This window comes from Pleuronectes platessa, chromosome 5 (genome assembly GCF_947347685.1).
Source record: "Pleuronectes platessa chromosome 5, fPlePla1.1, whole genome shotgun sequence".
NCBI lineage: Eukaryota > Metazoa > Chordata > Actinopteri > Pleuronectiformes > Pleuronectidae > Pleuronectes > Pleuronectes platessa.
This window is the reverse complement of record NC_070630.1, coordinates 11,114,919-11,131,757: the sequence shown is the minus strand read 5'-3', so window position 1 is coordinate 11,131,757 and position 16,839 is coordinate 11,114,919. Positions and strand designations below refer to the sequence as shown.

General features: G+C 42.2%; 2 protein-coding genes across 2 annotated transcripts in view; both read left to right on the top strand.

Moving 5' to 3' along the window:
- The first annotated feature begins 674 nt into the window (after positions 1-674).
- Positions 675-3,648, top strand: snrpa (small nuclear ribonucleoprotein polypeptide A). Its single transcript, XM_053422626.1, has 7 exons — positions 675-713; positions 1,013-1,088; positions 1,184-1,356; positions 2,186-2,362; positions 2,674-2,844; positions 2,955-3,043; positions 3,133-3,648. The coding sequence occupies exons 2-7, from the start codon at positions 1,016-1,018 to the stop codon at positions 3,290-3,292; spliced, it is 843 nt and encodes a 280-aa protein (XP_053278601.1). The 5' UTR covers positions 675-713; positions 1,013-1,015; the 3' UTR covers positions 3,293-3,648.
- A 5,462-nt stretch (positions 3,649-9,110) lies between these two features.
- The window catches only part of LOC128439696 (protein jagged-1b), a 39,959-nt gene continuing 32,230 nt past the window's right edge, over positions 9,111-16,839 (top strand). The window contains exons 1-2 of the mRNA XM_053422086.1: positions 9,111-9,269; positions 13,999-14,334. Of these exons, the coding sequence (XP_053278061.1) occupies positions 9,111-9,269; positions 13,999-14,334 (495 nt within the window). The remainder of the gene's footprint in view (positions 9,270-13,998; positions 14,335-16,839) is intronic.

Genomic DNA, 16,839 nt, shown 5'->3' with positions numbered 1-16,839 from the left:
AAATTCTATTCCCAGGATTCAAAATTATTTCAAGTTATATTTGTCACATGCAAATACAGTACAAAGAAAGGTGCTGGAGAAGAAGAAACAGGTCAGATCAGCAGTGCAATAATTAAATTAAAAGAAAAGAAAGATAGAAAGAAAGACTATAAAAGAAAATTCTAAAACTATATACATTCGAAGCTGCAGCAGGACATTCGTTGCAAATGTGGTAACAACTTTAACTGTATGGAGTGTGTGTGAATGATTTATTGAACCTGTGTAGGTAGAGTTATTGCACCGCGTGTGTATCAGTTATTTCACATTTTTCCAGAGGTGAGTGCAAATGAACAAAAAGTGCAAACAGGCAGGAAAATAGTCATGATTTGACTACAAGTTTAGAAACCTGTTGGTAGAAACTTTTAATTACTTTTAACTTTTATTTTAATATTTTATTTCATCAACATGTGTCTCTCTCTGTCTCTGTATAAGGTCCAGTTTATTTCCACACGTGCACTCTCTTCTCAAGGCAGTGGCAGCTTCATGTCTGAAAACAGCAGGTGGCGATAAAAACTACAAAAATGGAGAAACTTTGACTTAGGGGGGAAAAGTCAGAGGCAGAATCTGATTGGTCACAGAATTGACTGTAACACCGGAAACTACGTCGGCGTTATTTCTTAACGCGAGAGCAGCGAACGGTATTTGTGAAGGACTTTTCCATTCATCATTTCGAGGTGAGTTATCTTATTTATTCGTTTGAAGAAAACATTTGCAGCCCAGTTGTTGGTAAATGCATCTTATTTTATCTTAGTTTTCTGATAACGTTCGAATTAGCTATGAATGATACGCGGATAGCTAGCTTCTGCAAGTTAGCAGCCGCTAGCTTGCAGGCTAACGCTCGCCCCACGCTACTCGGGTTGTAGGCTAGCGTTAGCTCGTCACTTGCTCTGCGGCTAAACAGCTGCGATTTATGTTGTTTTAAAAGGAATATTTCAAGTTTTTGTATTAATCCATAAACTCCTCGGCTGCTTAGAAAATGGCCACGACAGACGTACGGCTCAACCATACAATCTACATCAACAACTTGAATGAGAAGATCAAGAAAGATGGTGAGTTACGAACCTCCCAGGCTCTGTCGTAAGTTAAGTTTATCAGTGAATTAAAACAATCTACGGGGCTCTCTTGTTTTGTGCTTTTCCCGCAGAGTTGAAAAAGTCGCTGTACGCCATCTTCTCACAGTTTGGACAGATTTTGGACATCCTGGTCGCACAGAACCTGAAGATGAAGGGTCAGGCCTTTGTCATCTTCAAAGAAGTGAACAGCGCCTCGAATGCTTTGAGATCCATGCAGGGATTCCCTTTCTATGACAAGCCCATGGTAGGTTGACCAACAGTGAATACTAGATCACAGAAGGGCTCTAGACATCCTGTATAAAGACATCAGGTGCCAAACCATAACCACAGTTACTTACAGCTGTCACACACTACACATATGCAATCTTTTAAGTAGATATCATTAACAATTTCCAGAGCTTCCACACTAACTATTTTCTCAATCCTTTAAAATCGACATGAATTCCCCTCTGTAGCAGCTCTCAAAATTTCAGATCCTTCTTTAGACTCTTCCAGGAAAAGGGGAACAGCTATTTAAAAGATTTGTAAAAGTTCTGTTCTAACTCTGGGGACCAACATTTGTAGAATATTGTGAGAGCACAGGCCATGTTGATTTTGGCTTCAACACAAACATATAAATGGTATGGAGGAACCAACCCGAGGGGAGGTTTATACATAAAAGCCAGCTAATGTTAAAACCTGTGGACATACAAAGATGGCAAGTAAGCACTAGCTTAAAATATACAGTTGTCTACAGCCAATTGTAAAACACAAAGCACTATTGTACACAGCTTTCAACTTCTTTAGGCCCGGTCACCTGCATTCATAAAGAGCAGATCACCAAAATGCAGTAAAGGAAAATGAGTATCATAAAACAATACACAACATCTCATACAATATATATATTTATATATATCCAGGGCCTACAGCCATTGAAGACTTGTCAATGACAAATCTATTAAAGTTTAAATATGCTGTTCATTCTCTGCCTGATGTCTAATTCTATACTATTTCGTAATAAGAAGGTTTTAAGGGGTCTTGAAACTGTATATTCTGAAAGACCTGTGGTCTTAACTCGCCTTTTCCTCTTGCAGCGTATCCAGTATGCCAAGATGGACTCTGACATCATTGCTAAGATGAAGGGGACGTTCGTAGAGCGTGACCGCAAGAAAGAGAAGAAGAAGCCCAAAGTACCTGATGCAGCGGGAGCTAAGAAGGGTGTTGCAGGAGCTGCTGTGCCCATGGTCGCTGGAGTGCCTGCTGCCATGCCTGTATGTAGACTTAAGATTGGAATGTCCGGAGCCACTTACTCAGACATTTTTCTTCTCATACATACATGCATACATACAGACTCTCAAAAGTTCATTACATGCTTGATAGCAGCTCTAGTATCGTAATTCTTTCTCACTGCTGAAAGAATTAACCAAATTTGCATGCAACAAATTAAACGGTACAAAACAGACTCCTTAGGTCAAGGTGGAGATCGATGGCATCTGGAAGTGTAACTAGAGGAGCTACTTGATGGGGGAAAATGTCTGCACAGTTAAAGACCGTCTCATCACTCTTGTATTTCACTCTTTAGGGAATGCCTCCTATGAGCCAGGCTCCCCGCATGATGCACATGCCAGGCCAGCCGCCCTACATGCCCCCTCCAGGCATGATGCCTCCTCCAGGCATGGCACCTGGTCAGATGCCCCCTGGTGGTATGCCTCCTGGTCAGATGATGCCCGGACAGATGCCTGGACAAATGCCGGTAATGTGTCTTCCCTCTCACGTAGCATGTTGTCATTTCCCGAAATTAATAATGTCCCCATGTTTGCCCTTTGGTCATGTTCTGACTGCTGCTGTCCTTAATCATCACAGGTTGCGGAAAATCCACCAAATCACATCCTCTTCCTCACCAACCTGCCAGAGGAGACCAACGAGCTCATGCTCTCCATGCTCTTCAACCAGTTAGTAACAACTCATTGTCTGTGTATTGTCTGCATAATTGTATTGGAACAGTTAAAGTCTAAACTTGAATGTGGTGTTTTGTGTTCAGGTTCCCGGGTTTCAAGGAAGTGCGTCTGGTTCCTGGTCGCCACGACATCGCCTTTGTGGAGTTTGAGAATGAAGTGCAAGCCGGCGCTGCACGAGACGCACTACAGGGCTTTAAGATCACACAATCGAATGCAATGAAGATCTCGTTCGCAAAGAAATAACCGCTCTCAGGACCAGTCATTTTCTAACATGCACACACATGCAGGTCTTTTTTAAAACGATGAACAGCAGTGACATGTCATAATCATTTATACAAATGTATCGCTGGTGATCTGTACAGAGTAAGTGGTGAGTTTTTTTATTTCTTCTTCCAGGATTACATGTAAGTATACTTTATTACCATCAAGTCAAACATTTTAACTCTTCATTGGTGATTTGTCGTCTCTACTCAACAAGCAGCTTGATGTGTTGTGCTGTTCCTTAAAACTGTTTGTCATGAAGCATTGCACCCAGAGTCTGGTTCACCAGACATTGTACCTGGCGCTTTTTCCTTTTTATAATTAAAACTTTTCTTTAAGACTGTGCTCTCCCTCTTTTCTTTTTAGGACAGTAGCTGGTGCCATTAACCTACTTTCTACTGCCCCTGATGTTCAGGTCTCTTAGTGGTAAATGGGTAAAGTTATGGATGCGTTAAACACCTCAAATAGTAAATTGTTTTTGCAGCCAAACAAAAGTATTTCATGTTGATTTCATTTCTAGTGCCCACCACCTCTTCTGCTTTTTTAATTTTGCTGGAACTATTTTGTTTTAGCATTTTCTACAGAAGCCTACGGGTCTGTCAGCTTTTATTTTAACAAATAACTGCCAAGAAATCAGCTCTTTATCTGAACTTGTTCCTCAGAGTCTGGAGTTTCTGGAGAATATTACATGTCTAGTTTTAGCTTGGAATATAAAGTAGCCAACTCTCAGACCTTAGATGGATCAAGCAGATCATCTGAATCGTTTTCAGTAGGAGTCATTAGTGGAGCTCGAGAAAGAAATGTAAGGGGCAACCAAAGCTCTCGTCGAAATTGGTCTCAGGATGCTGATGTCAGACTGCCAGCTGCCCATGTTCTCCACAACCTAATGTTCTGTAGAAAATTAAATTCTGGGTCCTCAGAAAAAACCACAATATTCCATTATGTCTGTATCTATTACAGAGAAGCCTATATCTTCTATCAATGGGCCTCCACACAAATCTTCTTTCTACTTGTAAAATAAATCAATTTGTTTTTTCATTCAATTTGTGGTTGGAACTACGCAGCTTATACTTGAAAATTGTATCTGTATTTGGCCTTTGTGCTTTGGTCATTGCAATAAACTACAGAGAGATTGATTTTTTTTTTTTATTTTTTTTTTTTATTATAAATGTCCCTTTCCCATTACATCCTTAACTGGCTCATCTTGAACTATTGTACTCTGCATTTTGTTTGGTGATTACAGTGATTACAGATTACATATTTCCCTAAAGTTTTTCAGAAATCATGAGTTTTTTAAAATTATTTGGTAGAAACTGAGGTGTTGCTTACTTGAAATTATGAAAATGTCATTGTTTGTTCAATGCTGGGAATGCACCTGTAGAAATAATAATTTAACCGTATTGGACAATCTGTGGATTCCAGCTTTGTGAGTTTGTAATGTTATCAAATCAATAGGGGTAAAACTTGAAATAAAAATTTAAAAAACTGCTGCTTCAGAATTTAAAAGAAATTAAAACAGAAAAAATGCACAAATGGTGCAGACAGAATGCTCCATACCAGTGATCTTATCGAATAATATTTACTGAAACACAAACTAAGGACTAGGAAGACTTAATTTAACCTAAACTGTTAATTTACATTAAATACCCATATAATGGGTTCACCAGGAATATATGGACATTTAATTAGTTTTTCATTCTGTTGTAGGCTGATATAAATGTTGATTAATGAATGTGTCATAGGGACACACATGGAGATTAATTAAGGGAGTTTAGATATATTTTGGGCATTTGGCTTGTATTACCTACATTGTAACTTACATGCTTATACATTATTATTTTCAGTGTAATTGATAATGCCATCAGGTGAATGTAGTGAAGTAATTCAAATTGTTTTGGAATAATATGACATTTCTATACCCTCTACAGTACAAGTACCTCAAACTTCTAATTATATAAACGCTGCCCTCTTTGTGAAAACATGGTTTTTAAACGAATATTTACTGAATTCCTCTGAGTACAATGTCTCACATGTCCACATTGTCTCACAATTTGCCAATTAGTAAATACCTACAGTATGTTTTACAGCACTTCCTCATTGGCCCCTCTCAGACACTGTAGGTTTGCAGAGTAATTACATACCAGTACAAGGCCCACCTCCCTCTCTCAAAGGATGGATTCATGAGAGCGGGGCGGAGTGAATTAGGCCTGAAAAGCTTAATTTAGACTCACACTATCAACAGAGGCCAACACATACACACAGGGCCCCCCTTTTGTGTACTTAAACGGTGCCCTTGGTAATTGTCTTCAGGTCAGCTCGCCATTGCACAGAGAAATGCACATTCTTCTGCACTGTCCCAAGCCTTTCCACAATCCCCTACTTGGCCTTGAGAAAGCGCTGACCTTAGACTCCGGGGGCGCCGTGTGTGCCATCCCACTCAGCGACACAGTGAGGTTCAGTTGCAGGGACTTGAACTCATTCCTGTCGGTTAAACATGGGAGTTGTGTTCGTCTCTGTTGCTTCAGACTGAGAAACAGAATCATCCCAAACACGACATTAACATCTGAGTCATTGGTCTCGTGCATAAGGGACAGGCCGTCATGTGTCATTGCATTGATTACCTGTGGTTTTTAGGATCGAATAAAAAAATTGTTATTCCTTGTTTTTGAATCACTGAGCGATTGTGCTGCTCGCAAAGCAGACTACCTCATCCCCGTCACCCCAGCTCGTCCTCTTCAATCTAGATACCCAGGGTAAGACATGAGCCAGAGGGTGGTAGTGGGGCTTTCACTGTCAACTGTAGAATAACTGTCTTTTGTCAGTGAGACAAACAACCCCACTGTCCTATCTTATGAACTAAATGATGTAAAATGTCTTTTAATTAGCTATGTCAGTGAAGTGATTTTTAAACCTCTTTTGGAAAGTGCTTTGTAAAAAAACAAACTGATTGTTATTAATATTTTAATTGATCACAGATGTGTATACAGTAGTTTGGTTCTAAAACAATAAGGAAAGAGCATATCCTCCGCAGAATTCGAGCGTGGATCACTGAGGACATTTAGGCTAAAACCGTGTGAATGACCTCCTCTGAGCCTTAGACTCTAAGAACATTTGAATGAAACCTCAGGAGCAGTATTTAGGCATTTTATGTTTTTTATATGTTTGAAGAAGTGGTCACCATTAGCTTCATTTGTATTGGATTTGGCTGCAGCGCTGTTTACCCCTGAGACCCCAGCAGTGTTTTGTTGATTCAAACACTTCACCCAACCCTCCATTGGCATAGTGGTTAGTAGATAATGAGTGAGTAAAATTGAGAGTTAAACATGTTACATTGTTCTGTGAAGGTTTTGCCTGTTTCTGATTGTTTGTAATGGAATTAGACACACAAATAAAGTAGGTCCCTGGACCATGTACAGTTGGTTAAAGCGCCTGTCTAGTAAACAGGAGATCCTGGGTTCAAATCCCAGCAGTGCCTTTTCACCAGTCCATATCTGTGGAGAGTCATGGGACATTTAAGCATTGGAACCATTTACATATAACAACATGGATGAAAAGCAAGATCACAACAATCTAAACCAGAATCAAGTGGTGAGTTGATTGGTTTATGTCAAATAAATGGGATTTCACTACATCCAATAAGTTATCGAAGTTGTGAATTATCCAACCACTGCTTTCTCTATAATCGTGTCCTGGAAATTTATCATGAGATTTGAAATAATGAGTTTCTCAGACCGGAGTTACCTTAGAGTTTTAATCATTAGCTCTGCAGAGGGTTTCACTGCGAGCAACATGGCTCAGAGTGCAACCACGAGAAGTTACAAAGGAAGGTTTTTATACAATGTGATAAACAGGAAACAAAACAGAATGCTGCTTTTAAAATGTGTCATGATGTGTATATACTTGCGTGGACTTAAATCTGTAATTTATACACACAGGGAAACCTGTGACCGTTAGATGGTGCCAAATACACTACACTTCCATTTATGCAGCGAGACCAAGAAAGAGCAGGGGCCGCAATTCTTTATATCCCCCTCTTTTGTGGCTATTCCTCCGGTGAACCGCAAACACGCACACATGCACACACATACGCACATGCAGGCCCATGTGTACATGTGTGTTTCCGGATGGTTGGTTAGAATTCAGCTCATGTTTGGAGGTCACTGCTCCTCTATGCAAATCAACGCTTTGCTCCTCAAGAGCCCTCTGTTCTGCTCCGGGGTCAGCGCAGAGCACCAGGCCGAGGAAACACCAGCGGTTGTCAGGGAAGCTCTTGAGCAACAAGACTGTGATAGACCCCAAGTTGAAGGAGGAGGGGGGGGAAGAGGAAAGGAGGGGAAGTGGCCGAATCTCATTAGATTTCTTCCCATAAAGAAGGTACATTGTGTGGAGGTCTTGGGTCCAATCAGACGAACACTGGAGGTCAGAAGTGGAAAATATGCCATGAGACCGGTGCCAATATTCAAAAGATGCCCACATGCGCCCTACAATCCTCTTTTATGTCCGTGCGCTCATGTGCGCATCATTAAGCAGCGGCATGTGCGCGCAGCAGCTGTCCAAACAAGTTTCATCATAAATGTGAATGTGACGATCAGGTTAATTTTTTTTTTTTTTTTTTGTAAACAACTCCGATTGCATCATCCGGAGCTGAGTGGCATTGTAATGATGGAGAGCTGTAGCTTCAAAGCATACCCATAGAAACTTGCAGAGGCCACTCGAGCCCGAGCAAAACCATGTAGGGGCTTAATTGGCACAGCGGAGCTTTGAAGTGAAACTGGAGGAGAGGAGAGGGACCGGCGAGGTTCCTCAAAAAGGTGGCGAGGAAATAGTAAACCCAGAGAGGGGAGGTGGGAAGCGAGGCGCATTTAGGATAAACCCGTGCGTAAAAGTGTCATATTTAGAATAAAGCTAACTTTGGGTTGGTCCACAGGTGGCTCAGAGTGTGAGCGAGAGGGAGGGGTCATGAGAGCGAGAGAGAGAGAGAGAGAGAGAGCAAGAGAGAGAGAGATCTGGTGTGCGCTGGGAACCATCCGGACAAGAGCTGAAAGACGGACATTCCCTGCCTCAGGACACACCCTCCATGCTCCCTTTCTCTCTCCCTCTCTCTCCCTCTCATTGTTTCCCACACTCATTCTGTCGCCGCCGGGCTTCGTATCGGGTTGACAAATGACGAGCCAGCCGCTTGGATGAGGCACAGCGCACAGGGAAAACCATTACGCAGAAGAGACGCAACTTCGGGGGCCTTTCCAACGAAATACACGGGGTGAATATAGATTGTGTTGTTCTTTAGAACTGATTTCCACGCTGGTTTGTGGATCAGGCTTGAAGAGAGACACAATAAGAAGAAGGAGATAGTGTGTCAGCTAATTGGGATGAGAGTTCAAGTCAAGTGAAACGGCAGATTGGACCTTTAAAGCCTCTTAACGCAGGTGGCGCGGGGAATACAGCGCAAGGGTAGTGTGTTTGTGTGCCGTGTGTGCCGTGTGCATGTGTCATTCCCAGTGGAAATCCACCCTGGACGCAGCAGCAAGGGGGTGATCAGGTGTGTGTGTGGGTGGGCGGCTGGTGGGTGGGTGGTGGATCAATCAAAAAGGAGACAGAGGTTAGTTATGGTCTCTCTGAGCTGGAAGCGATGAAGTGGCTCTGCGGGAGTTGCAGGGTTTAAGACCGCAGAAGGAGGAGAGCTGGGCGACACGGAGGGACGCAGGGAGGGACGAGGAAAGGGGGGACCACCACCACCACCTTCACCAGCGCCAACGCGGCCAGAGCGCACAGCACAGTCCCCAACCCCCTTGACGCAGTGATGGAGAGCCCGAGAGCGCACGGGATAACGCGGCTCGAACCCAGAAACCGGAGCGGAGAGACCACCGAGAGGACGGACATGAGGACTCACCGACACCGGGGACACCTCCACCTGCAGCGGACTGTGATTTTCCTCGTGGCGCTGACGATACAACCTCAGGTAAGCCACCGATTAAGTGCTATTTCGGGCGTCATGGTCTTAAAACCTCGAAGCTCACTTTTAACTGTGGTTCAGCGTGTTTTTCCTATCACAACACACACACACACACACACACACACACACACACACACACACACACACACACACACACACACACACACACACTCCTCTTTGTGCTGCCCTCATTCTGCTCCTACATGGCGCTGTGCCCACCTGTTGTTTCACCGCGCTCGTCTATGATCCCACGCAAAAGAGGAACTGTTGTAATCTAATTTTAGCAGCTCGTCACAGCAAATATGATCAGTTTAGCAAAATCCCATTGTTTTTCAGTATCATTAAGAGCTCACTCAAGAAAAAGGAGCAGAAAACAGAAATCAAGCAGAGATAAAAAGCAATCAGTTGCTGCACATGATTCAGTATTTCAGTGCTATATATAAAGCCTGGGTACTTAAGGGGGGACTTTGCTGGATCTCCAGTCAAACATCACACTAATTAAACCAACCTCACCCCCAATGCTCCTCTTCTCGGTTAATAAAGAATTACACCTGCATCTCTAAGCATCCTCATCCTGCTGGAGTGCATTGACAGATATTTTAATCTTCTTCTTCCACTACTGCTAGTACTACTGCTAGTACTAGTGCTACTCCTACTACTACTACTACTATTACTTCTAGTAGATACTAATAATAGCTCTCATTTATATGGTGCTTTTCAAGGTATCCAAGGCACTTCATGTCTTAAGAAACGAGAATGAAAATGAATTACTCTTCATGACAACATGCAGATTTTAATGTTTTTTGTGTTGCAGTGCCACACATTAATTCAAAAGTCAATGCAATTTCATGAATAAATGGTTTTGACAAGCTTTTTCATAGCAAACTGAAAAGCTTCAGACTTCATGCCACCAAATACTGGAGGGGAAAAATATTCAAAAACAGAATACATTTCTTGTGAGCTGTCAGGCAGCTGCAGGTCTGATGGTCTGATCAGGATGTGTGACAGGACTCTGCAGAAGCAGGAACAGGCCCTGAGGTGATCCAGAGTGTGCATGTATGACTGTGTGTGTGCACGTGTGCACGTGTGTTTTTAAAACACTGAACTCACATCCAGCATCTGCTTCTTGGGTGTGTGTGGAGCTCGGGGGCCACAGCCGAATAAACTCGGGGCCGTGTGAATGTTGAACGTTCAGGCAGCTCTGCGTGTCTCTCGCTGCACCTCTACAACCCCTTCACAGCTGAGCAACAACACACTCCACTCCCTCCGATCCGCCGTTCCACTGCACTGCAGAGTGAAACACACACACAATCAGGCTCCTCTGCTGCTGCTGGTGACCATTCATTATGCAGACAACAGGAGACCGTCCTCATCAGGGGAGATGGGTAAACCTGCTTAGAACAGTGTGAATCATAAATGATGTCCGGCAGTCTCTGCATGATGTCCAGGTTTATTACTCCCAAGCAACACACTGCAGTGTAAAGATACACTACACTGTTTTAAGGTGATTTCCAGCAGTGGAAACTGCATTAATATTCAAACTAAAACATATTTTCAAAACAAGATTAGATTATACTTTAACTTCAGACATCTCCCAAGTGTGAAAAGTTTCAAATTTTTTATATTATTTTCTGTCATAGTTCTTATATCTGAAATAAATCAATTTAATCTCAACATCAGAGAGAAAATGTACCTATAAAATCAATTTTTATTCTCATATAACACAAGAAAAAGCAAAAAGCAGGATATCTGTTAATATAGGGTGTTTTTTAAAACATTTTCTATGATAAATCAAGCATCAAACCTTAAATTTAATTTGCTCATGTGCCACAAATGTGTATTTGACAAACCCAATCAATGTGTTTCCAAATATAAGTAGAATGACACTCAAAAGATCACATACCTAAGACAAGGTTCAACATTCCCATTAAATTCAATCAAGCTGCAAACACTCATCGTTTCCCTGAATATGCCTGATTGTTTTCATCAAGATCCCTGAATCATAATCTGGGAAAATGATGAAATGTACAAAAAGCCCTGTCTCTCAATGTCAGCAGCCTGATCCAGATCTTCACCAACATTTAAAAGGTTCTCCCCAGACCGTTATCACATCCTTCCACCCAGCTTCCAGTAGTTATTGTGAAATGCTGCTAAATAACACACAAATAACCACTTATGTTGACAGAAGTAATTACATGTGATACTTATGGACAAATAAAATGGTGGTAAATATTTATGGTTAATTTGAAAGTAGCTTTTGCTGTTGAGAATTAAGTTATCTGGGACCAGCTGACACCTCCAGCCCTTTGTTTGACAGGATTACATTATCTTTATTTTTAATTGTTGTTACGGGTTATTTTGGTTTTGAACCTTTGCTTTATCTTCTTTTCGACCGGTCTCACCGGCCTTGCACAGTTAAAGTTCAGGTGCTTTTAGGTGAAGTGAACCTTTAACTTCCAGAGCTCTCCTGCAGAGATGCTTTGAGCCTCGGCTGGGACCTCTCTCCCCCTCTCTCCCCCTCTCCCCCCCCCCCCCCCCCCTTCTCCCTCTCTCTGGTCAGACTGAGGCGCTGAAATGCTGGTATGTGGGGAATGGCTCAGGCAGTGAGAGTAGGAGAGGAAGAAAGGACGATGTAGAGTGATGAGCGCCACTGTATCTCCACAAGCCTTTTGATGTCGATGAGTCCACCCTCCCTGCACCCCTCCATCCCCCTGACCCCACCCCCCCCTCTCAGGGACAGGGTGCAGCAGAGGGACAACACAGCCACACACAATGGGGCGACTGAGATTCTGGCGGACACATGAGATCTCATTGGTCTTGGTGATTACCGTCCATGATTGAGTGCACCACACTGCAGGGGACATGCATTTCTGATTCTTGGGGCCCACAGTAATGAGCGATCATTAGTTTAGTGTTTGTGGCTGTGAATTATTCAGATTTATTCACCAGCAGGAGTTTCATGACAAACAGAGATAACAGCGGTTTATTTTTGGGGATTTGCAGTTGTCGGAAGAAGCCAAATCCATTGTCTGTTGGCTACAGTGACACACAGACACACACACACACACACACACACACACAGACACACACGCAGGCACATACCTGACCCTGCTGCTCCGAGACTCTCAGGGGGGCTTGTTAAATCTACTGTGTGTGTGTGTGTGTGTGTTTGTGTGTGTGTGTGTGTGTGTGTGTGTGTGTGTGTGTGTGTGTGTGTCCTCCATCCATCTTTAAAAAGAGAAAAGAAAAGGAGGCAGATGAAAAGCAGAATGGAAACAATGCAAAAGAAGAGATGATGGCCGCAGAAAGAGAAATGACAGGAGCAATACAGCTTGTTCCCACATAGAGAAAGAAGGGAGGAAGAGGAGGAGGAAGAGGAAGAGGAGAGAAAAGGAGTGTGAGCAGGTTCCCAGTGTCATCGTCCCCTGGGAAGAGGGAATAAGAAGGGAGTGGTTGTAAAGAAAGAGAGAAAGAAAGATGAGAGATTATCATTTGGATGATCACAGGTTTCTAGCCAACACAGTTTCATGGCTCGCGTCCAGGAGTTTTTGTTTAAAGCTGCGAAAAAAAGAAAAAAAAAACGCAGATGAAACCATAACACCCTTAGTGGAGATAACAACCTCTTGTTTCCTATATCTATGGTCATGTTACCTATATCTATGGTCGTGTTTCCTATATCTATAGTCATGTTTCCTATATCTATGGTCATGTTTCCTATATCTATGGTCATGTTTCCTATATCTATGGTCATGTTTCCTATACCTATGGTCATGTTACCTATATCTATGGTCATGTTTCCTATATCTATAGTCATGTTTCCTATATCTATGGTCATGTTTCCTATATCTATAGTCATGTTTCCTATATCTATGGTCATGTTTCCTATATCTATAGTCATGTTTCCTATATCTATAGTCTTCTGACGACTCTTATTTAGTCACATTCTGATAAACCGATGATAAAAATCGCTGCAGATTCCCAGAAGTAGTGAGATGTTATAGAAACATGAATGTTGGATCTCACAGTTTCTTCATGCCTCAGCAATTTTTATTTTGACTATAGTAATGTTTTGTTAGGTCAACTTTTATTAGTGAAAATTCCCTGTTGTTATCCGTCTTATGTCTATATGTAAGGTCTATATGAGCACATGTGACACACAGTGGAGATCTGGTTCCTTCTCCAGTTCATACATTGATAACTGGGGATTTTCTTCCTCACCAAAAAAATTAAAAATTCTTAGAGTTATTGACACATAAATTAATAAAGTTGTATTTAATTTTTTTATTAAAGTAATCAATTGTGTGAATGTAACTTGTCAACTTTAATTTAAACCACCTTAATGCTCAACTTTGCGACTAATATTACCGTCAGTTGAAGGTCTTTGGCCAATGTGTGTGTGTGTGTGTGTGTGAGTGTGTCTGTGTTTGTGTGTGTCCTCTACCAGCTTTTATTGTTATATCCCTGGAACGTTTCTTTCAACGTTTCTATCTTTCTGCTTATTATTCTGCTGAATTTAAGGTAAACTTGGATGGAGAAAAACTTTTTCAGCAAACTTTACTTCTTATAAGACAAAGGCTGCCATTTTTATATAATCCAAGTTAAACAAGGGCTCAGTGTGCAGACTGGATTAGAAATATACCCTTAAATTGAATTTGCCTGTTCTGGATTTGAATCACTATGTACCAAAGAGAACCTGATGTAACCACTTGTCTCTTTCCTCTCTGTCCGGTCTCAGGCTGCTTTGGCTGTGGGGATGTTCGAACTTCAGATCCGCAACTTCCAGAACCCACACGGTTTCCTGGAGACCGAAGACTGCTGCGACCTCCAGAGCGGCGGGGGGCAGCGCTGCTCTGCCAGGGACCAATGTGACACCTTCTTCCTAGCCTGCCTCAAGGAGTACCAGGCCCGGGTCGCCTCGACCGGAACCTGCACCTTCGGGTCAGGCAACACAGGGATCCTGGGTGGAAACTCCCAGTCGCTCCGCCACAGAGGACACGACGGAGGAGGAGCAGGAAGAGGAGAAGATGGGACTAATGGACACATTGTCATTCCCTTCAAATACGCTTGGCCGGTAAGTACAGGGGCAGTGCTGGTTATCAGTATGGTTACCAAGGGAACAGGCTAAGCTTGAAGTACAACAGTACACTCAACGTGAGGCTTGTGTGGAATAACAATGTCTGTCAGAGGCTGAGTTCATGTTCACGTGATTTTATACTTTCTTCATCGTTCAGTGTGTGTGAAAGTATCGACCTGAACGACGTGGAAACAATTACAGGAACCACAGCGTATTTCACCTTATCACAACATCTGCTCAGGTAGTTCACAGACAAAATTCAACATCAACATTTTATTATTGTGTTTCATAGCAGATGCTGGTCACTTTGCAGGGGAAAAAAACTATATCCATAAAAATATCAATACACTTTGATGAAATGAAATATTCAATTTCAGAGATGATTTCAGCTCCAGATTGGTTGGACTCCCCCCGAGGATCCCCAAGATAAATCGGAGGAGTCCAAAGATTATTAAAGTGACAATAATACAATATTTTCGATGCCACCTGTACGCACCATCCAACCTTTTTTTGTTTGTTGTTGTTTTAACTTTATTAACAACACAATATCAAGTTGTCATCTTGTCACTGATATACAAGACATACAAATTTGTAATTGCTGCACAATCATTGGACCTCAGGAAACCAATATATTGTTGCACAGGACAGCAATATGAGAGACTAAAGGATGGGTGTAGAGTATTTTAGTCTGAATTTACTACTGGGGACAATTCTGCTCATTTCATTGCTCACTAACCATCTCCATATGCAAAGTAGGATCAAAGCTGTTACTTGAGGATAACCTGGCTAGATGAGCTGATCAGCGACCAACACAAAATGCTACAACTCCAGAGAGATGAGATATAAAACTACACTGAGATGATTTTTGGTACCGGAAATGGATCTTCTCATCGATATCAAAACTGCTAAATAAACACAACAAAAGGGAAAAATGTGTGCCCTTTAAAATCATCTGGTCTCCCACGGATTTCTTTATCGAAAAAATCTGTGTCTGGATCCGACCTCACACCGCCGGCTGCTCCGTCCCTCATGTCCTTAATAAAGAGCAGACCAATTCATCTGCAATTAGAACAACAGGAGGCGAGAGCAGCAGAGAAGCAGATATCGATTATTGTGTCTTTACTTGTTACCCAGTCATGCAGGGAGGAAAAACAGTAGTGAGTACTATTGAAGGATTGTTGGCTTCTTTACCAATTTAAATAGTGGTTGACCTTTATCATGAAAATACTTGTTGGACTAAAATGTAAAGGAAATGGTGCCTATCATGTGCACCCATTGATTTAGTGTTGATTTTCTTGTTTGATTTGAGACCTGGAATCCTTGCAGGGACATTAGAGTAAGCTCTAATGTCAATGTGTCATAAATACTGTCATTTAGAGGGGCTCTTACTTTTTCCAGTGAAAGCACACAGGTGCTCGGTCATGGTGCTTGTAGAGGCTAAAGGTCAGGTGTGATGGTGTTGGGGTTATGGATAAGTCAATCTCGATGGCCGTCGGCTATCTCCTTAAAGCGTATTAGCCTCTAGGGGCAACAGCCAATATATTGGGGCTTCTGGTGTAGACAGCGGATATGAACGTGTATCCACACAAACCACAGAAATATCTTTTGTAAGGGTCTTAGGTCTGGATGACATTTTGGCCAATCTCTATTAATTATCTTCTTGTGAATGCAAATGAAGCTAAAGCATATTGGTCAACGTCTTCTGCGTCTACACAACCAAAGCCTGCTCATATATGTGATTTGTCAAACAAGAAACAGGCACCAGAAGGCTTCAGACTGGTGGGAGAGACAGGCGGCAGGTTGTGGGTGTGATCGGGTGGTTGATTAACACATATTTTTGTGGGTCAGTCTTTGATGAATGAGTCTAAAAGCAGGTCAATTGGCAGCAGGTACAAACAACACTATGAACCACATGGCAACAGCCTGTTACGTGCTAACAACAAGTAGAAAGCAAAGTCATTTACAAAAAGCTGCAGCATAATATTTTCATGATCATTCGGAGGAAGCGTCTTAGCGCTGCCTGTGGTGAGACACAATTTGTCTCTGGATATAAGAGGGTTTTGTTTGTTTCTTAGATTTTCCATTTCCATCAAAGAAAAGACCTCCTGCTGTCTTCTCTTTCTTTCTCTCGTCAACATTATATCTGCTCCCAGCACGACTGACTTGTTTCTAATAATCAATGTATAACTGAAGTGCAACACAAGGGCCTGTGGTTCTCCTTCACAGTCACACTGTTGTAATAATGTTTGTAATATCGCACAAATCCCAGGCGAGGCTTCAGGTACACACAGAGCGTGACACACATGTATTTCTTACATGGTGGATAATGGATCCCTGAGCACAAACAAGAATAATACCCCCCTCCCCCCTTTACATATGTAGCCTGACACCCTTTGTAGTCATTTTAGATCTCTTTCTCTTTTTTATTTGTGTTGCATCTCTTCGTAGACATTTGTCTCTTTTAGTTGTTGTGCATCTGCTCAGAGTTGTGTTGCATCACTT